Source organism: Leptosomus discolor, chromosome 7, assembly GCF_034619465.1.
Source record: "Leptosomus discolor isolate bLepDis1 chromosome 7, bLepDis1.hap2, whole genome shotgun sequence".
Lineage (NCBI taxonomy): Eukaryota > Metazoa > Chordata > Aves > Leptosomiformes > Leptosomidae > Leptosomus > Leptosomus discolor.
In genome coordinates this window covers 22,274,447-22,296,961 of record NC_141397.1, presented here as the reverse complement: position 1 = coordinate 22,296,961, position 22,515 = coordinate 22,274,447, and the positions used below count along the sequence as shown (strand labels likewise).

General features: G+C 43.0%; 2 protein-coding genes across 2 annotated transcripts in view; both read right to left on the bottom strand.

Annotated features, from left to right (window-relative positions):
• GLB1 (galactosidase beta 1) overlaps nt 1-4,844 on the bottom strand; it is a 39,627-nt gene extending 34,783 nt beyond the window's left edge. The window contains exon 1 of the mRNA XM_086468536.1: nt 4,746-4,844. Coding sequence (XP_086324662.1) covers nt 4,746-4,844 — 99 coding nt within the window. The remainder of the gene's footprint in view (nt 1-4,745) is intronic.
• Nucleotides 4,845-6,897: 2,053 nt separating this feature from the next.
• TMPPE (transmembrane protein with metallophosphoesterase domain) lies at nt 6,898-8,218 on the bottom strand. Its single transcript, XM_009957564.2, has one exon. The coding sequence runs from the start codon at nt 8,216-8,218 to the stop codon at nt 6,902-6,904; it is 1,317 nt and encodes a 438-aa protein (XP_009955866.1). The 3' UTR covers nt 6,898-6,901.
• Nucleotides 8,219-22,515: the final 14,297 nt, after the last annotated feature.

The window sequence follows — 22,515 nt, the reverse complement described above, 5'->3', positions numbered from 1 at the left end:
TAATGACAGGATTCACTACTACACCGAAATACGCCACACGCATTCTTCACTTGAACAAGTGTGTAGTACCACCTCTCTACAGTGACGCATTTTGCAGTTGCTCACACCAGTGCAAGCGATGAGGAATAAACTAGGGGAGATTTGGTGAACGCCAACACTGCATTTGCAACACTCAATGCTTCAACTTACTAAACTGCTGGAAAACACAACTCTAATTCCAACTTAATGTCATGCTTAAGTCTAGAAGCAAAAGCCAGCTGGGAGCTTTTGAGGAACAAATACTACATTCTGGATGCTCCAGGGCACCTATACATACATGCTTGAAAGCTCAGTTTCTCGTAAGTATAAAACTGTTTGATAGATCAGTCTGGCCAACTGCATGCATTTATGTAAGTCACTAAAAATCCGTCTTTTAGAGAAAGTCCTACTTTCAATACTTTTCCAGCTAAGCACACCCAAACCAGCAAACTTAAAGAAACAGGTAAATTAAGAATAAGAATCTGCACTTCCTAGCCATAAGAAAAACACCTTAACTTCAAGAGCACAGGATTACTCCTCAAGTGAGCCCATATTTTAAACTACTATGACCAACAGGAGTATTTCTTTTGCTTGTTAAAAACCAGGGAAAATAGAAGACCTTTTGTTAAGTGCCTGGCCCTATGTCTTTAAGAAACTTTCAACTGGGTTTTTTTTTTTAATTTATTTTTGTTTTTAAAGAAACCTTAACATCTTACATCTCTCACATATCTTTGGCATCCTTGTCACCAGTACTGCTTTTGTCCTCCACACACCACTGAACAGTAGGTTGTTTTTCTTCATGTTCTATGACTTTACATTTGTGTTTTATCAGATTCATTACTGAGCACATTAAAAAAAAAAAACCTTCAATGAAAGATCAGTAAGGATTTACGGAAAAAATCACAAGTCAGCAAATGTTATCAGCTAGTTCTCCATACCTATCAGAAAACAAGTCAGAAGTCAACCAAACAAACCTCATGATTCATTGGATGTCATACTAGTCCAAATGAAACACATTTTTCAACAGCATAAATTAAAAGCTGTTTGAAGGACCTAGGCCTTGTTCTTGCAAAGATGGGCCTTGGCCTGTCCCGTATTGAGAATGAGGCTTAGCAATTAGGAAATTGATTACACGAAATGAAAGTGATGAAATTAGAAAGGCAAGAGAGATGTAGATCACCATATGACCCCAGATGACCCCTGCTACACAACAGCCATCCACCGTCAGAGGAAATCTGCCCAAAGGTTACGTAGGGACCACCAAACCACACAGTTTTGAAGATTCTTCCCATGAAACCACTTCTTTCTGTTAAATTATAAACAATTTTATTACAATAGTGTGAAATACAGCAGGCATGTATAATGATAAAGCTGCAAGTACTGAGACTCCTGGCCAACAACTGGACACAACTGCCAATGAAGAGCATACTCTTAGTGCAACAAGACAGCAAAAAGGAGCCAGTGCAATATGCCACAGGTCAAAAGAACAAGAGTACAAACTACTGAATAGAGTACAAAGAAAAAACACACTCTCCTGAACTGTAAGACAGAATTGCTGGGTAGACATGCGTACCCCTAGACTGTCATTAAATGGAGCAACTGAGTGAGATAACACTTTACAAACATCTGAAGACTACAAACTCCAAAGAAGAGGAAGACTATAGTGTTGCAACTGTGATAAAGGCATTTCTTCACATAAAACCTAAAACAGAGTTGTGGAAAATGTCTTCAATGCACCTAGCAATCCAAAACATTCTGCCAACAGTGAATAAGCAAAATTGTCAGTGTGGTGGACATCTAACAACAGAGCTGAGAAGATACAGCCCTGAGCTGGCAGGGAAACAAAGACTGCGAGGGACTGCCAAGTATGGCATAGGGGAAGCTTTTTAAGCCCTGACCCCACAAACACAGACCCATTCTTAATGTTATTTAACAAAGAGTTCCATGAAAGTTGAAATAAATCTTGACTCAACAAAGGTATGGACATGCCAGGTCTCCACAAAATCAGGACCTTACAGAGCTGAGAAATACAAGCCAACTGCTCTGAAACAAAAGTAACTCAAAGGCTGGGATTCCTGTACTGTGTATATCCCCACAGGAAACCATTCAATCTTATGAACACCATGCAGATCTTTCTATGATTCTCACCCTTCAGATGTTTTTTTACTCTAGGGCACTGTGACAAGTCGCAGCATTAACAGAGCTGAATGCTTCAGAGTGATCACAACTAAATGAAACTCAGAAACCAGGTGTAGAAACACAATTCTGCAACACTACTAAATTAAAAAAAAAAAAAAAAAAGGCAGCATTACAGAAAAAAGCACATTAAAAGATCATTATCCCTGGAAATAAAGAAGGAGAGTCAAAACAAATTGCTGTTCTTTCCCTCAAAAAGAGGATTTTTAGCCCCCTCATTTAGACTAACCACATCAAGAGGCCTATGGAAAAGACACTTGCTCCATTTATGGCAGATAACTGCTGAGAGATGAGGAATGTTCAATGAAGTGTTTACATAGGTCCACCCTCAGGGGACAGACACCTCTGGCAGAGAAACAAGATTTTCTTAAAACAATGAAAAGAAGGTACTAATTATCAAAGTGATCATCGTGGAACTGGTTACCATTTAGAAGCCATGCTTTTAAAGCTGTGACCATAACTAAGTAACCTTCCTTACACCCACACTTCCTGATACAGTATTATTATGGGGGCAAGGAGGGAGAGGAAGCTTCCAGAGTACTTGCTCCGATTCACTTCATTCATTCCCCTTTGTAAGCAGACTTCCCTTCTTGATCAATTACTCAACATTCTTTTATTGTCAGTGCATGGCTCTACCCATTGCTTGCAGACCAGGGCTTGCCATGAAAACTAACAGTTCTGTTAATATTGTGTACTCACAGTTGTGAATATACAGCAGGAATGAATTCCCTGCCTCTCCGTAGAAGATGGGGTAGTGGGTCTACTAGTTTGGTAAGCAGATTCAACAGACACAAAGTAACTGCACTGTTGAGGATGCCAGTTCATTCACACCACATCACATTAATGCCCACCTGAAAATTCAGACCCTCAAAGACAATGGTATAATGTTGCATCTTACATGTTCAGAACACACTTGCATGGAAAAGGGAAGAACTAAAGAAACTGTCCTTTCTTAAATCAAGTAAGAATTTATTTTTGCAACCTTAATGCTGTTTCAACATTTTCTAATGTGCATGTGTCTCAACATCAGAAAAAAATCATAGCTTCAGCACACAAAACTATTTAACGGTGGTTAGAACCGCTCATTCTCTGAATTTACAAAACAGGATTTCTCTTATTTGGAAAACAAACAAATGTGGTTACAAATACTGTGAATATTTCTAGCATCTCTTATACAGACCAATCAAACATAGAACACCCCCTTCTCTACCCCAAATATTAAGTATCAAAATCAAGAACCACAATCCACACATTTTCTTCTGCTCCCTCCAAAAAAATCCTCTTAGTATCTCTTCTCTGCCCTTGCAGTGGTCCTTTTCTCTGCATCACATGCTCATCTCTTCAGCCTGCACTTCTTCCCCCTAGTAGGCATTAGGCAAATTTTACAATGGCCTTACCCTTCCCACTTTCCACCATGCCTCACTTAGCAGTGCAGGTGTAAGATTTTCCAAAACTAGTCAGAGTTATTGTCAGTAGCTTTTTGTTGGTAAATAGAATTAGTGTGTTAAAACTATTCCGCATGAATTGCTACAATAAATATCGGTACAAAATAAATGGTCATTAGAGGCACTTTTCTTGATAAGCGAATAAAGTTTTATTAAATCCCAACATTCATTATATCACAATTTACATATTTTCAAAGCCACTCTATACTGATTATATAATGTAATAAATATAACTTTCACAAGTTATTCTGGTCTTTATTCTAGTACTATTCTGACAGTGATTAACTCCCCGCAATAAACTGGCCTTTTATAGAAATATATATTCATTTAGTTAAGTTCTCCAAATCAAATACATTCCACACACATCAGAAAAAGATTTACAAAAAAATATCAAAAAAAATTACAAAATAAGCAGCACAGTAATTTTTTTTTCATCTGGAATACTGAACACAGGTCTACATCATGCACATTCAAGTAAAATTGGAAAAACTATAGAAAAGCCTTGAAGGACAATTAGGAATTGCTGTCAGAGAGATTTCAGAAAAGGTTAATCCCTCTTACTATCAAAACCAAAGTTGATGTAGGAAGCTTTCCATTCATACTTAAAAAAAAAAGGCAAAATAGGAAAAGGCTTTGAAACAGAAAAGCCTTTTGGCACAGAGAGAAAACATTTTCAGGGATCACTAATCATCAAGCAAACAAGCTTTCAGAAGGAGATACTTAAAGAAAAAAATTAAGAACTAAATTACATTGGGAGAACTCAATGAATTTATGAAATGATAATAGGACCACTCCTAAATGGATGTGTATCTGCTCCCGAAAGGGTACACAAAGATCTTCCAAGAGGGGCATGTACAAACTAATGAAGAAGTCATCTATGCACCTCTGGGATGGAAGGACCACTTCAGCTAGGTTTTTGCACACATTTGGACAGAATTAAGAGAAATAAAAAGGGTAGGGGAAAAAAAAAAAAAGAAATAATAATAGCAACTCACTGGGAAACTAACACCATCTAAACCAAATCCCACAAAAGCCTCCTGATAAGGAAACTTGCTTAACAATTAGTCATCTTAACACAGTAATAACCCTCAGCGTAACAAATGAAAAACTATCCTCCTGGACCACTGGCCTAGAGGGAATACTCCGCACTCCTAAATTCAGAATGCAGCCTTGAACTGAAGGCATGTCGATAAGTAAACAGGAAAGAACCTCAGAAGGACTTCATGCAGGCAGTGGGCAGCATTAAATACGCATGGAAACTTTAGGATACTTAAGCAGATATTATTGCACAGGCATAAAAAAAATGACAGTTACAGGTGCTGGGAAACAGAAATTATCTAGTCTGGCAAGTAGACAGCCTGGCTTGGTCAGGTGTTCAGACTAAAGAAGGGCTGCAACTCTTCCACCAACCTTCCAGTGCACATGACACATCTACAGTATTTCTCAATATTTCCGTGAGTAGAAATGCAACATGTTTGTACAGAGGAACAGGCTACAAAAACTAGCTTAGCAGTTAGAAACTCTGCCTGGGAGGGGGGGGGGGGGGGGGGGGCGGGGGCAGGGCTGAGGGGAGTGGATGAAGTGAAACATCAAAATTTCACTTACAGAAAAACTCAACTTTTCAAGCCTGTAGTACTCTTCAAATACACCCCCACACACCTGCAGCAAAACAAGAACAGGTGCTGAAGAATAAAACAGAAGCATGTACAGTTCAGGATCACGCAGGAAGGCAGGAAAAGACTGAACACCACAGTTTGGTCTTGCCATTCTCAGTCTCCTCTGTAAGCACTGGCCTCTTTTGCCCCATGCTACACAGGTCTGCCTGAGAAACACCTGGGTACAGGTGGGCAGAAAGGCGGAGCAAAGGAAACCCTGTGGCCACAGCTGCAGAGTTCAGAAGCAGGATTCCCAGACTTGTATTGTTCATGGCGTTTCATATAGCAACACTGAGGTGGAAGGGGAGGAGAGGAAGATGTACAGAAGTAATCTGTTTCATCAGCCTGGACAATATACATAACTTACACCCTGGCTTTCTTACTTGAACACAAAGATATGGAAGTAAGAATTTTTTATTAGTATTTTCTAACCTCTCAAGTTTCCCAGAATGATATTAATTTGTGTTAAGCCCTTCTAGGAAAGACAGAGCCAAATTCTCTATCCCTTATTATTCTGTAGCAGTTACTCTGCTATATGCCTATCAGACAACCAGGACATTGATACACAAATGCTATTAAGGAAAGTCATCTGCTGCAGAGTTTAGTCTTCTTAAAAAGGACACCATTTACTTGAAATATTAAAATATGAAAGTTCAAGCATTAACCTTTTTGCATTGCTTTCAAATAGCATCGCCTTACTCTTGGTAAGAGAAAAATCACAGAAGAGAAATTAAGCATAAACAAAAAAATACAAGAATGAAGAGAAAAGAGACTATTTCAGCTTTGGATTTTGTGCTTTACATCGGGAGGTACTGTATGCTCCGACAGCAACAGCAGTTATGTTAATTGTGAGTTTTCTTTCTCATTTGCTTTTATTAGAGCTACTTTCAGTAAGTAATTAGTAGATGCCCAGTCATTCTGGGGAAAACGCCTGCAGGAAGACAGCTACTTTCACCCTTTGATATCAGTCTCCCCAGCTTTTTAACTGGAAAAAATTGAATTTCAGGAACTTACTGTACTGGTAAGCAGCAGAGACTGGAAGCCCTAGTACATGCTGCAGATAGCTAGCAGGATAAAGACATCCAGCCTCAATATAAAACCCAAAACTATTCCCTTCCTGTAACACTTCTAGCAGAAGGCTTCTAGAGTTTACATACTCTGTAGTCCCTTCCACAAAACATGCATGAGCGATTTCACTGCAAGAGATCAGACTTTCACCTGTCTGGGATCTGATAAGGCAGCTGCCTGATGGATACTAAACAGTAGAACATGAAGTAGCCACAGGACACAGGTATTAGTAAAACATGCACAGGACACGTGTTATCTCCATGATGTCAGTGGTATCTTTAAATGCAAAACCTCAATAATAATGGACTCAAAGAATTAATTTCTTTGGTATTTTAACATGCCCCAAATTCATTTCACAGGCCCAAGATACAGTTAGTGTTTTCTGCTCCAACTAACAGAACCTGCTGAAGTCCACCCCAACACATCTTCTCCTTCCCTGAAAAAGGATTTGCTTCCAGAGCAGAAGAGCCAATATACTGATCAAAAAAGATGGCAGAAGTCTGTCAAACAGAAAACTCCTCAAGCAGAACGTAGAATTATCTCCGTTATTTCAGCTCTGCTGCCCAACCTCATGGGTATTCCAAAGTACATCGTCCCTGGGCTGACGTAGACAAAGGTGTTCTGCCCAACTTTGTACAAGCCAACAAAGAATGGATTCAGAAAATAAGCTCCAGCATTTAGTGGGAACATCTGCCCTCCATGGGTATGGCCAGAGAGAATTAAATTTATGTCTGGTCTCTCCTGAAGGGCCCACTTTGCAGCAATCGGCTGATGAGCTAACAGCACTATTGCACGCTCACTGCTACAATCTCTGAGAGCTTTTTTTAAATCCATGCCATGTCCTGAGTAGCGTAATACATCTGCTTCAATATCATCAACACCAGCCAGGCAGAACCAGTCATCAGAGCTCTTCGGTGAAACAATCTTCACATTCTCATTATGGAGTGGCCGAATGTTAAATGATTTCAACAGCTCAAACCAGTTGCTAACATCTGATGTGTAGTACTCATGGTTTCCTGTGACAAAGTAAGTCCCCAAAGGAGAGTTAAGTTCTCCAAGAGGCTCAACAGCAGGTCGTATGATCTGTGCCTCAGAGTCAGTCAGGTCCCCAACAATCACAGTGATATCTGGTTTCAAAGCTTTAACCATTCTCACAATCATGGCAAGCTTGGTCTTCCCAACTGTAGGCCCCAAGTGGATATCTGAAAGCAACACCACTTTCACATTATTCATTGTCAAGGGCAGCTTGTGAACTGGAACCTCCACTGAATTCACAGTAGGAGGCTGGGAAGCATTTAACAGCCCAACAACAGTCAGCACAACAGTCAGCATGACTGCCAAAACTGGTTTCATCGCTGTTCTGTTCTTGTTGCCAGTGCCTGCCTTAGCACCTCTCCCAGACAAGAACTTGTAAGCCTGCTCTACAGAGCCCAGAGTGAAAAGGAAGAAGATAAGAATGATATAGGCCCCCAGGCAAGTGTAGGCAGCTAAAGAAAAGAAATAGGGCTCTTCTGCAACAAGAAAGAGCAATGTAAAGAAGCTTGAATGAGCCAAAGCTAGAAACATGAACACAGCTATTTTCCATGGCATGAAACAGAAGGAGCTGGCAGCTGAAGACCTGGAGAATGTGGTGACTGTGCTTCTCCAAACATGAAGGGATCCTATCAACATGAGTGCATTAGCAAATAATGCCATTTGCAGCCTTAGAAGCCAACGCCGCGTCCTGAGATCAAGCTTTTCTGCCACGTAACTCCGCGATAGCATCATGGAGAAGAAAACTGCTCCTGCAGCCACTGCAGCCTTTGCTTCAAGGGGCAGTTGCTTGAAGGAGATCATCTTTGCTTCCTGACCGTTCCCTTCTGTTCTACGGAAGTCTCCAGTAGGCAATAACGTGGTTATGAAGAGACGCCTTGGGTCAACGAAGCCTGCAACCAGGAACCAGTATCAGCCGTTTTAAAACAATACATACATTCCCTTTTTCCCAGACTGCAAAAGGACTGTTACTCTGCACATACTACATCCAAGACACTGGGTCATGCAGAATCACTATCATAAAGACAGAGAGGAGATTACCTGATGTAGAATAAATCAGACAACTGAAAACACTGGATTCTGGCAGCCCCCTTCCAAGCTCCCTGCCTGTCTTCCTCAATGATTCCCTCCCATTTGTTTGGTTTTGGTTTTTTTTTTTCCCTAATGTACTCTTTCTTCATTAAGACTTCCTTATAGTAGATGGCAGTAGATCACAACAGTGATGCAATGAGTCCTGAAAACAACCGTTATAGTATTTGGAAACATGTACTGGGACTAAGCTGCTTCTGCTGTTAACTTAGCACCTCTGTTTTCTGTTCTTCTTCCCAAGCAGTTGGTTCCAGCTCAAAAGTAGGTATCACTCCACATCATTCTTGCCAAATGCAAGAGGTTCTACGAACACATGCTACAGTAACAGTGAAATCCCCACTGGAATAGCTACCAGATGCAACTGTGGTCCCAGAAACTGCTGCTGATGTATTGGCAGATATCCTTGCCTCCAGTTGTGAATAAGGCTTCCCCAAAGCCCTCAGAATCAGCAGGACCAGTGAAACCCACACTGTGTTTTGCTACTAACTTCCTTCTCACTTCCACTATGTGTACAATTACCAAGACTCAACACCTATTTCAGCATACCGTGGTCTAACAGGATGCAACTAAGCTGAAAAGGGACTAAAATGGCAAATACTAAAATTACTTTAGAAGTAAAGAGAGTGCTAAGTCTGTAAAATCTCTGCTCACAGATTGAAAATAAATAAGCAAGCATCAGTTATGTTTGAATTGTACTGGAATTCCCTGTTTGCTCTATTTTGCTCAAAGCTCTTCATGTTTCTACTAATGCCCAGTTTGCACATTTCAATTTAAAATAAACCTACTGTTTTATTTTAACCATGGATGAAAACAGTTTGGATGGTCTTTCACAACATAAAATAGAGAGCAAGTTTGAGACAAACTACCTTATTTAAAGCCATGCAGCAGCATACACCTACTTTCAAAACACTTCCTGTCTCTCAGTCCACACTTACTAGAGAAAAAGCAAGCAATTGTTACAGCCAAAAATATCTCAGAACTAGGGCACAAAAGCAGCCTAGTAGGGCTCTGCAGTAAGCTTGAGCCCAGAAGTCTACAAACCTGAGTTTGCCAGGTTGCTTATCTGCAGCATATACTTTTCCCAAGCTAATTTAAAAGAACATTAGCACCACTGTGATGACAGGGCCCTGCTATATTTTGAGGACTAGACCAAGTTTTAAAAAGACCCTTTCCTTCATTGCTTGGTCAGGGAACTGTGAGTTGGTCAGACAAATTGTGCCTGCCAGTCTTGGTTCCTGAAGCCCTCTCAGCTGTAACAAAACTATTCTTAAAAACATGGCTGTTTTACACACACACCTCTACAGAAAATAAACAAACCTAGGAAGATAATAGCATAAGAAATGCCCTATTGGTTTGAGTCCAGAGTTCCTCTAGACACCAGGCCGCATTCTGCCTAGGCAAGAGCAGTGAGAAATACTGTTTAAAGAAAAACCATGACCCTGGCCACTGTCTGTAGTCTGCACCCCTCATACTCCTCCAGCTGACAAAGCTGCTACACTAATGTCAGAAGGCAAATTCTTCTATAGTATTTTTGCATGTTGTTTAAGAACCTGACGTATTTTAACCTGGCTGATCATTTTTTTTTTAATCTGTTAAATACTGTCCACTTCTACAACCTCCCGTAGCAGCAAATTCACTATGCATTTTTAAAGTATTTTATCTGTTTTAAAGTAAATCCACTGAGTGTCCCTCTTCTAATACTATCAAATTTGGTGAGTATTGGTTCTCCATTCCTTTTACCCATCACCTTCAGAACTGTGTCTCAGCCATAACTTCACCCCTCAGAGACTTTACTTACTGTCATCCAATCTCCCCTTTGATAAAGGTCTCCCGTGAGGCTGTGCTACTTTTCACACCGCTTTACCCATCCGTGCACCGTTCAATGGCAACATCTATCAAGATAATACTGACACTCTGCTTCAAACTCAAGGCATAAGCAACAAGGCACGGCTCCCAAAGCAGCTGTAAACACTAAGAATTTGCACAAGGCCCTGGCCAGGCAGCAGTGCGGCATCCTACTGGACAAAGCAGGAGCAAGAGAGTCGATGCTGAACCTGGACAGAACAGGAAAAACTCCTCTCCCTCCTCTCACACACCACAGGAAGAGCAAGTTTTCCCATGGGAACTGCTAATGGAGTGTCATTATCAGGCAATTGCTGCTCGATTCTCCCCACACACACCCCTGGGCTGCTTAATGAGGCTTTGTAATATGATTTCTCCGAGCAGTGGAAGGAGCGCAGCTGGCACCTCCGTTTCGGCCCGCACGCCCAGCAGGCCGCCACTCCGGCGACCACCCCCCGCCGGCGGCGGCACAGCTCACCGCCCGGGGCGCAGGGGCAGGCGCCGCCGGCCCTTCCTCAACACAAAACCGCCAAGGAAGGACCCAGCGCAGCGGCCGGCGCGGCCGGGCCTGCTCAGGAAAAGGAGCCGGACCCCGCCGCCGCCCCTGCCCCGCCAGCTCCTCCCTCAGAGCGGCCACAAGCCCGGCACCCGCGCCCTCAGGAACACCACCCATGAACCGCAAGGCGCTAACGAATTAAAACCGGACCGAAGCTACTCGTCTTCCTCCGGGGGCGGCAGGAGGCCCCCTACCCGCCGGTAGCCACGCCCGCCCGGGGGCCCCCCCCCCCCGCCCCTCACAGCTCGGGGCCGCTCCCCACAGCCGCGGGTCCGCACGGCTCAGCCCCGCGGCGCCGCGGGTGCCCTCAGGGGAGACGGAGGCGAGGGGACTCACCGCCGCCCGGAGGAGCGCCGCCAGGCCGGCCAGCGGGAGCAGCAGCCGCAGCATCACGGGCAGCCGCGCGCAGGCAGGAACCGGCGGCTGCGGAGCGGCCGCTCCTTGGCCCGCCGTCCCGTGACACGGCGGCGTCAGCTGACTGCCTCGCCCCGCCCCCTGCCCGGGAGTCCGCTGGGCCCAACGGGCGCGCCCCTCCTGGCCCCCGCAGCACGGCCGCTCGCCTGCCGTGCCTGCCCGCCGGCACCCCACCACCTGCCCGGGCCGCCTCCAGTACCTCCAACACCTCCCCTGCCTTTTCTGCGGGGGCAGCCGGTGCAATGATCAAGGAATTTCGTGCTCCCGCTCCGGATCGTCACTGCATACACCGCTAGAGGCGAATGCATTTGCTACAGCTCCAGCTCCAGCTCAGCACCCCTCTGCCTTGCAGGGCCCTTCGCGTGGCGAAGGCATGCTCTCAACATCCACTGCCTAGCGGTTCGTTTTCAAGGATCGCTCAAAGCAGGGGTTTGAGCTGATAAATTAGGGATGGTTTGAAGTCCTTGATCCTGACGCACCGTCTTTTTCCTAACAGCCCTCGGGACAGGGGGCACTCCTGGCAGGGGAATTCCTCTCCAGCTTCCCTCTGTCTGCTGAGCCATCAGAGTCACGCCTGGGCACCTGCGAGGGCCTGGCTCTTCACACACAGCTGGCATCAAAGCGTTGAGATTCTGTAACTGAATAGACATAGTCTAGCAGCCTTCTGCGCTCATTGCACCAGTTTTGCAAACCGATTCATTACCAAGCGTGTGCTGGAGGATTGGTTTTCACCGTTTCTTTTATTAATTTAAAAGGAAACAAAAAGGAGTTCCTTTGCAGCCGAGTAACATCCTCAGTAATTTCATCCCACTGCCACGCCTGGGTGGTTTCAGCTGTGCTCAGTGCAGGGCCACCAAGGGCAGGCACAACCCCCTGGGACTCCTGGGCACGGGGATTGCCTCAGCATCAGCACCCCAAAAGCCTTCCTCCGAAGAAGGTGGTGAAGGGAGGGTCAGGGAATAGCCAGTTGACATCGTTGGGGTCAGGAAGGAATTTTCCCCCAGGCAGATTGGCACTGGTCCCCTGGGGTTTTTTGCCTTCCTTTGCAGCACTGAACATCACCACCTGTCAGGGCTTCTCCACCCCTTTTGGCTGGGTTACTGCCTACGGCTCGTGCACCACCAAGATGGCCTCTCGTGCCCTGCAGCTGGCAGGAGGAAGGCTTTTTTTCACCCATGGTGGGCTAGCAAATGTCTCCGGGGTTTTTTTGCCTTCCTCTGCAGTGCTGATCATGGCCCTTTGCCAGGGCTCCTTTGGGCAATTTTGGCTAGGTGCCTGGTGCTTGTGCTCCACCAAGGTGGCCCTTATGTCTCACATCCAGGGGAAGGAAACTTAAGTTTTTCATCTGAAGTTATACATGACATTCGTAACAGTCCTTTCTTCAGTCCACAGGCTGAAACAAAGGAAGACTTTAGAAATACAAGAGAAGAAATAATTATAAACTAGGTGAGAGAATGTTTTGCGAGTTTTTTGGATCCCAAGATAAAAATTAATGTGAAAAAAAATCATTACCCAAAAAAAGAGAGAAAACTCACATTCCTAACACTTTGTTCTTGAGGGTACCTTCTCTGGGAATCAGTCAGTTACTTGCTTTCCTGTTTCTGGCAAAGGTTAATATTTCATCAACCATAATAACCATGCACCCAGCTCTCCACACGATGTAGGGGATTTGCAACCTTCTGTGGCTCTCACTTTCCTTCACTGGGCTTCAAGTGATGTATTTTCAAGCTAAAGTGAGGATTGCATCAGCCTGCTCCTGGCTACAGGTGTGCCCCATGCTACTGCTTGTAAGCATCAGCTCTGAAACAGGTTGAGAAGAGTAAACTAAAATCCTGTTACCACTTGTAATCTTTGTGATAGGTGTCCTTCAAAGTGGTTTTGGAGCTGCAAACCCCCTGGCATTTCAGGCAAATAATAGTCTCATTGTTATTTTCAAGGGAAGGGAAGGGAAGGGAAGGGAAGGGAAGGGAAGGGAAGGGAAGGGAAGGGAAGGGAAGGGAAGGGAAGGGAAGGGAAGGGAAGGGAAGGGAAGGGAAGGGAAGGGAATAGTTCAGTTGGAAGAGACCTACAGTGATCATCTAGTCCAACTGCCTGACCACTTCAGGGCTGACCAAAAGTTAAACTATGTTATTAAGGGCGTTGTCCAAATGCCTTTTAAAAACCAACAGGCTGTGGGCATCAACCACCTCTCCAGGAAGCTTGTTCCAGTGTTTGATCACCATCTTGTTAAAGAAATGCTTCCTAATGTGCAGTCCAAACCTCCCCTGGCACAGCTTTGAACCATTCCCATATGTCCTATCCCTGGATTCCAGGGAGAAGAGATCAGCACCTCCCTCTCTGCTTTCCCTCCTCAGGAAGCTGTAGAGGGCAATGAGGTCGCCCCTCATCCTCCTTTTCTCCAAAACAGACAAGCCCGAAGTCCTTATCTGCTCCTTGTAGGACATTCTTCCAGCCTTTTCACCAACTTTGTTGCCCTCTTCTGGACGCGTTCGAGTACCTTAACATGCTCCTTGAATTGTGGGGCCCAGAACTGCACACTACTCAAGCTGAGGCTGCGCCAATGCTGAATACAGTGGGATAATCCCCTCTTTTGACCGGCTGGTTATGCTGTGTTTGGTGCACCCCAAGATGCTGTTTGCCCTCTTGGCTGCCAAGGCACACTGCTGTCTCCTGTTGAGCCTGCTGTTGACCAACATCCCCAGATCCCTTTCTGCAGGGCTGCTCTCCAGCCACTCCTCTCCCAATTTATACTTGTGCCTGGCATTACTCTACCCCAGGTGCAGAATCCGGCATTTGGACTTGTTAAAATTTCATGCCATTAAATATTGCCTAATGCTCCAATCTATCTAGGTCCCTCTGCAAGCCATCTTGTCCCTCAAGATAGTCATCAGCACTTCACAGTTTGGTATCATCAGCAAACTTGCTAATGGTACAATCATGTCTTGCATCCAGATCATTGATAAAAGTATTGAACAGTTGTCCCTAGGATTGAACCCTGAGGAACACCGCTGGTGGCTTATCTCCATTCACTGCAACCGTCTGAGCCTGGCCCTTCAGCCAGGTTTTCACCCAGCACATTGCACATCTGCTCATCTCGCAGCTGGACAACTTGTGCAGAAGGATGCTGTGAGGGACAGTACCAAAAGCTTTACTAAAATCCAGAAAAAATACATCCACCACCTTCCCTTCATCCACAAGTCAGGTGAAATGTCAAAAGTTATAAACTTACTGAAATGTCAAAACCATCTAAAAGGGAAATATAAAAACAAATTCTGAGATAAGAATCCACATTAATATATTTGTGATATACTTTCTCCTCACTCCTCCTGACTTCAAAATAACATAGTGAGACAGAGAGATGATACACAAGTTTTCTTTTAATATGATTGCTAAGGATTTCCTAGTGAGAACAGATTTTTAACAGATACACTTAAACTTGAGAAATGACATGTCTGTGATCCTTTAAAGTGACTCAGCTGAGTTGCTGGATGCTGCTGGCTACCCATGTGAAATCACAGTTTCTGCTGTCACAAGTGTGATTTATCATTACCACTTCACCAATCTCTCCTGCAAAAGCACTGATAATATTGTGCTTGCTGACATCATTTGCTAAATGAAACCCATTAAACCTCCTTACTAGAAATTAGGTTTAGCCCTGTAAAACTTTTCCATAAATAAAGTTATTAAAACATACGTTTAACTAGGATGGTCTGATGCAGTTTAAAATGGTGAAGACTAAACACATTCTTTCAAGTGAATGAAGGCCTGGAACAGCTATGCGGAATTGATTTTGAAAAACTCATGGCTAAACACTTGTTTGAGAATTTGAGAAAATGAGAATGCATCACATTTAGAAAACCACATTCTAGCCCAAAAAGAATGCCTAATCCATCCAACAAAGATTAGTAATTCACAGACTTCAGCATCATTAAAAAGGTCAAATATGTCTTTCTCAAAATACCGAGTCAGAGAGAGAGAGACAGGGCTTTGTGACCAAGGCAGCCTGGCTCCCCCCAGGAGTGTCTAACCTTGTGTGTGCTGCGGTGACCTTGTGTGACAGCAGGGAGGGAGTCATACCTGTGTTGTTGCAGGTGGCTTCTGGTCGCAGGTACCTTGTTTTCTGGAGACCCAGTGTGTTACATCCAGGATCAGATTCACAGGAGTGCTGCATGCACTTCCACCTGCAACCGGGTCAGCTGGGGGTAAGTTATGAAAACATGATGTACTCCCAAGAAAAAAAAAAAAAAAAAAAAAAGAAAAAAAGAAACCAAACCAGGCAGGTCTTGCACATCTCAAAATTTACGTCTGAAATCACAAACATTTTTGATCATTGTAACGACTCTGTACACTCGCTGAAAATGGGAATAAGAATTCCCTTTCATTTGCTTCTTAGGTAAAACCATAGGAAACACTGTGCGTAGTCTACATAAGCGAGTAACCCGGCTGAAATTGAGTTATTGGTGGAATAAGTAAATACTGAAAAGATCTGCAGAACCATGCTTTTGATTTGAAAAGTGTTGATGAGTGTCTAGGGTGGGAATGATACTATGCAGAGCCATCTTTGCTTGAAAATGTAAGAGACTGCTCAATGGATAACTACTCTTGCTTGTCAGGAACAGCCCAGGTGTTTTGTATTGCCTCACTTTGGGGAAACAAGGAACATCTGAAGTGACCTGTCATGTCCAGTCTTATGTTCCTAGGACTCACCAAAAGCATTTTGATCTCTAGAAAGTTCCTAGATAATGTGATTTGCTTGCATACAAAAGGCACTGATCTCACCGACTGCAAATATCCTCCTCACAGAGGATGGCAAATCGCAGCCACAGCCTCTCCTAAACAGACCAGCTGAGGAGTTGTTGAACCTGTGAAACAGCCTGCTCGGAGAGAAGCGGGTTAATGTCCTTCTTTTACCTGGGAAGGGGAAAATAGGGATATTAAAAAGACAGATTTAGTGCAAGCACAGTGCAGTTTTCACTGTGAAAAAAGGAAACTTCTTGGTTAGCCTCAGCAAAGGGTGTAACCCCAAGTTTTGTTCTGTTTCTGCAAAATCTTTCCAGTGCCTGATCAGCACATCAAGCTGAGTACATCTCTGCCATTAGTACATGCACTAAATGAGTAGCTTAAAAAATCATCCCCAAGTTGTGCTTAAAATTAAACACCCTGAATTTAAAAAGAAGATGTACAAGAAATGCTGATGGTTTTCATTTTCCCACTTACTTTAAACAAACAAAAAAAGTGTTACACTTGCAAGTTCTCTTGGCAAGCATGAAAGCAATATATTTGTAAGAAAAACAGAGCTGCTTAGTTTTGTAATGCTATAAGCTGGAGGGAAATCACAAGTTATCTGATCATTCATGCTGGTGTCGCAGGAACTGACCACACTGTCTCTGTTTTGGTTCAAAACAAATTAACTGTGGACAGCGCTGAGCAAGGATGCCAATAGGAAACCAGTATGGCAGAAATATGGCAAGAGGATTTGGAAGGTTCACACTGTTCTCCTCCTTCTGTTCCCACCATTGAGGACAAAAATGCCATTATTGTCAGCGAAACTCACTTAATAAATGGCATGTAGCAGAAAAATAATGACCAGGATGAGCCACTGCCCATGTTCCGGTCTGGTTATCTGCCCATGGACTTTTAGGACAATGGAACTGGCTGTGTGACGTGGACAGGTTCTGTTATTACTTTGCTTCTAGGGAGAATTAAGCTAGGTCTAATTAAAGTCACTTAAATCCAGAATGTGAGGTCTCAGATCCATGAAGGAGAGCCCAAAGGATGTGAAGATCCTTTGCATCAAAGGTTTTGCCCACAGGCCTGCCTTTACCCTACTGCAGTTAATGTAGCTCTCCCAACGCTGAATCACCTTGCGTTACACCGAGTGCCAAACTAGCTTGAATTAGGGGTAATTACCATGGATCTTGCTGGCAGGCAGCCACTTGCCAACCTTGAGTAACTTGTGACTGAGCCCAGAGGCTACGCCTGTGCTTTCATACCTATGTTTTCCTTAGCAAGTGCCCTGGGGTTTAGCTGCTCCCCCACCTCTGTTTTCCTACCCCGAGATCCAGGAGGCAAGAGAGGCCACAGGCCATACAGAGGTATTGTTGCATACCAACCTACACCTGTTTCGATGACAACTAATTATTAAAGATATGCAGACACCTTAGTGGGGATTTTGCAGTTGAGTGTGGAGCACCCTGCTCCCTTGGAAGGGGATGCCATGCTGCCAATGCGGTAGCATGGTGCCAAGTGACAGTACTACGAGTTGTTAAACTTCTTGCTTACTTCCCTAAGCAAAACTACTAGAGCTAGATTCCCAATAGGAACACAATGCTAGCAGCCAGTTATTCCACCACTCTGCAGAAGTCACTCCTGCATTACCTCTGTGTCATCGAACAGATACGGCTCTCTGCACGGATTCCACTTCACAGCGTGGGAATGCAGAACGAAATCTAAGTAAGGATAAATGGAGCTTCTGGTGAAGTTGAAGCCATGGATTCCATCTTCAGGAAAAACAATGACCTGTGCCCCCTGTATGTAAAACAGAGACACGTTTTGTAGGCAAAGCAAAACCGACCTAAATACGAAAGGAGAAAAGGGAATCCCATGGGTAAAAAGAGCTAAAGAAAGTTACGGATAACCCAAGTGTGTTGTGACAAGAATGTAGTTTGAAAATATCTCTTCTTTGACTTCATAGTAGGTGTAACTATGTGTATAAAAAAAAGCTTATTTAACCTGATGCATACCTTTAGCTTGAAAAATACCCTATTTGACATTACTTTGAGGGCATGCAAATAAAAGCAGCCTTCATCCAAATTCGTATCAAAAGTATTGTCCATTCACACGAGTCATGAGAATGACATCATTCAGCTTAAAGATTGATGATGTTAACATTTGTCTTAATTTTCTTTCAGGATTATGCTATTTGCAAACGAACTTTGTCAAAGGTGCTGCACCTGTGTCAAAGGTGCAGCATCGCTTAGTCCAGGCTATATGCCTTGATCAGGTACATCGGGTTGGAGAGGGTACTGGGAGTGCTGTTTTCAGAAACAGCCTGACTGTGGAAGCAAAGCAGACTCTGGTAGAAATGTAGCCATGTCAGAGCTAGGTTGGCTCTACCTGAAGCTCAGGGAAATCTGAACTGTTCCTAAAAATGGGGTAGATTCCTCTTAAAACAGACACAGCATCAGTCACTCAAATTCCTCTGACTTTTCAAAAGTCAGTTCAAACATGTTACCTATGCTATGGCTTTGGGATAACTTATGTGCCCTGGATGCAGTACTGCATAAAACCAGCTATTATGCTTCTGGACTGTGATGCCCAGTCAATGGAACATCTCAAAAAAAACCCAAAAAAACAAACCACATTTTCAAATGATATAAGAATGGTTCTTCTGTTCCAGAACACAGATCTGTGACTTGCAAGTCAGTTCTTCTCTGCGCGGGGGCAGCAATGCCTGCTTCCTCTGACTAGAACCAGCTTTGAGTTTTCTTGGGGAGGGAAGGAAAGGAGGCTAGGCATAAGAACAGCCAGAAATACTAGTGTCTCTCCTCTAAATCTATTTAGACTGAAAGCCGTTCCATGGAGGGTAGGAGAAAGGAATGGAAAACTTTACTTCCACAAAGCTGTTAATGGTGGAACATTCACTTCCAAAGCATTTAACTTCCTTAATTTTTAGAAACATTCAAGAATTTCCACTGAGAGCACTGAAATAAAATCAAACCCAAAGACAGCTGCCTATAAGACAATCTTTCAATAAAAACATTCCATTTAAGAAAACAGGAGCTAGGTATCGAGACCAAAATCGAAAATTAATTTCCATATACTAAATAACTATAGGCGTGTTTTTCCAAGCTTGGAATAACTCAAGTCAGGCAAGTTGCTAATTGGCCTGATTTTTTTCAGAGCTGCTGGCAGGTCAGATTATCTGAAAAACAGACCATAGTTATGTATATAAACATGGCTTGAGTTGTCTGGGAACACAAATGTGAAGGATTATCCTCAAATAGCACTTGCTCTCTATATATAGGACACATGCAACTGCTACGAATCTGCGCATACCTGTCTTGCAGCAGCCACTGCTTGCTGTTCATAGATGTCTAGGTTTCTGCCCATGAGTTCCAGCACGGACTGTCAATCAACCAGGGCTGTTCGGTTAGGACTCAGTATGGACTTATGTTCATACATGGCAGCAGCATAATGCCCCTCCCTCTTAACTCTTCCCGAGACAACCTGAGAGCACAAAAAGCAGATGGACAGCTTCCAGCACAGATCCACCATGGTGTACGCCATAAACCTAGAGCAAAAAAAAAAAAAGCAGGTGGGGTGGGGGGAGCTTGAGCAACAAATCATGCCAGGAACTCATATTTAGAATTAAATAGGGACTGTAACCGAGACTCAGCAGTGGCTGAACCGTGTGGTGGTTTTAAATTCCTGAACGACCATGCGCCTATTGTTTCTAACCCTTACATCTATCGAAGTTGGTGCTTTAAATAACTGTGTCCTGTTTAAAAGCATTTTAGCTTCATATATAGTTAGTCCTACTAATCTCCTTGCTTAGTCTCTCTTTACAATTAACTTGCGCATTCATTTCTGATTACTGCACCATATGTCAAAACACCTTTGGGAAAAGTTAAAAGTAGCTCTCAAATTTGCAGTTTGTCCCCCTTTTGGGGATGGGGGATGAATTTAAAAGTAGCATTTCCTAAAATTACTTGGACACTGTATTTAGTAGTCAAGTAGAAACAGAACTTATTTTATCAATACAGAAACAGATAATTGACAAAAGAATTACACTAGATGCTACTGCTGCATTTATCTATCTATCATGAAAACGCCTCTCCTGATGGATTATGGATTCACTCTATTCCAACTCCACATATGTAATTAATAGACTAATTTGTCTCACACAGTGCAGCTTTTTTCAGCATTTATAAAAACGTTGAGCGCAATTCAGATCTGCATTCCTCCTATACAATGCACATACGTAAGGTTAAAAATTCTTTCATAGTAGTAACAGTAAAGCAAAAATCCATACAAAATGCAGAAAATTTGCATTACTGAGCTTTTCTTAAAAAGAAAGGAAGAATTAGTGAGTCTGGAAGGTTGGGGCACCCCATGTAGCCTTTTGACTTCCCACACTGGGAAAATATTGACTTACACACCACAAGGCCTGACTGATGCAGTCACACATACTACAGAAATGCCATGTCATTCAGAATTATTCTGACAATATGTCACTGCAGTGTTACTAGCATCACTAGGGAATTAAATCTTGAGTCTCAGTGAAGCTGAAAGAGCACGCAGGAGCGATGCACTGATGCTATCGATTGATAGCTCACAGCCTTCAAGTTTAGTTACTGACTTTTTAATGGTATTTGCTCTTCAGTAACTCTTTACCCAAGGAAAAAAATGTTCCAAAACACTCTTAGCACCTTTCAGTCTTTGTGATCCACAACCCCCTGATTTTTCCAAAGCAAATACAGACTGAAAGATACATGTGTTAAGAGCCTTCTCTGGTTCCCATTAGGAGTTCAGCAGAAAAAAAAAAAGATCCATTTTAAACTGATCCCATTTTTATTTTTATTCATGTTATATTAAATGTAGTTTTGTACCTAAAAAAAAAAAAAAGTCTATGGCAAGTTAACTTAAAATATCTCTTTTATTCCTGAATGAAAAGCAGCGGCTAAGCATTCCTCAATGCTTTTTTATCTTTTGTCTAAACACCAACTGGTTTAGTATCAACAATGAACAAATTGAAGGGTGAGGAAAGCTATTAAAAGGCATTTAGTAAGCAGTATCTTAGTTTAAGCCAGTTCTTTGCTTCCATGAGCTCCACACGCTATTTGCAACACTGGTTTGACAGCAAACTGTGTAGGACAGGAAAATCATAACCTGAAGTGACCACAGTAGGCAGAAGATTTGTTTCCTCAACCAAAGAGTTTTAATATGTAATAACACTTACTAAGGGTCCAGGAGTAACTTGGCTATTAGATGCTGCTAAGCTCAACTACACATTATATTTTTTTGAACTTTGCCAATGCGTCCATATATACATGCATTCAAGGGTAAATTTCAGTTACTTAAAGCACAATAAAAACAGAATAAAGCCTTGGCATCTCTGTAAGCAGTTTATTAAAGACACTCCATTTATATAAACAGTTTTGATAAGTGATGTGCAATAAGCTCCCCTTGCTATTCTGCATCTTGAGGAAAACAGCCAGCACTTACGGGGGGTGGGGTGGTGGTGGTGGGGTGTGTGATTTGGCAATGCATATCAAGAACAGAAGATCCTACTTTCTCCTGTGCAGATGCAAATGAAACACCAAGGTATTCACGAAGATAAAAAGCAGTAGCAGGGAGAGGAGAGGTGGGAAGCCTCTCACAGTAAAGGAAGCCACTGAAAAGAAACATACTGTGTTGCATTTCACTGACAAAACTATTTTTGCTATTTCTGTCATCCCTTCAGAGCCAAAATGCCTATTTAGTACAGGAATGGGTTCTAGTCAGCTGTTTCTCAACAAAGTTGTCAACTAAGATGTAATTAGAATTCATCATTACTAGTGATGGAAAAAGCTGGAGAGTTTCAGATCTCAGGATGGAATTGCCATGTGTTAGAAAAACAGCCTTTTTGCCTTCTAAGCCAAACAAACCAACACAAAAAATCAACAGGTAATAGGCTTCTACAAAATGTTGTATTTTACAGACATACTTGGAGAATTCTCTTTTTTCCATCACGTTTTTTTTCTGGTGGTCAGAAAGGCCAGAAACACTCAAAGTACTAACCTGAATCCCCTCCTCCATCGTTTAGATGCCCAAGAGGTTTAGCACTGAACAGCCAACTAGACAATTCCATCTGGCTGAACCTGGCCAACTAAAATAATTTCATAACTAAAGTAATTCCTCTGAGTCCTTACACTTGGTTGTGATTATTGCCACTCTCACAGATGACAGCTGAGCACCTACATGACTGCTCCCTAATGCCCTTCCCCTATTTGACAGCTTAGACAACAGAACCCTCCTACCTAATGGATCGCTTCTAACAGGGAGAGCTGTGACATGCTCCAAGGCTGTGCTCGGGGACAGTAATCTTTCGGGCCAAAATAAAGATCCCATCTGCATTTACTCAGCAGTCAGGCTGTGAGACTCCAAGTAAGTCTCAGCCACGTTCTGTTTTGGTTGTTTTTTTTTTTCCTAATGGGAA

What these genes read in the sequence shown, in the direction of transcription:
- TMPPE (XM_009957564.2), bottom strand. Translation starts at nt 8,218, where the DNA reads ATGATCTCCTTCAAGCAACTGCCCCTTGAAGCAAAGGCTGCAGTGGCT.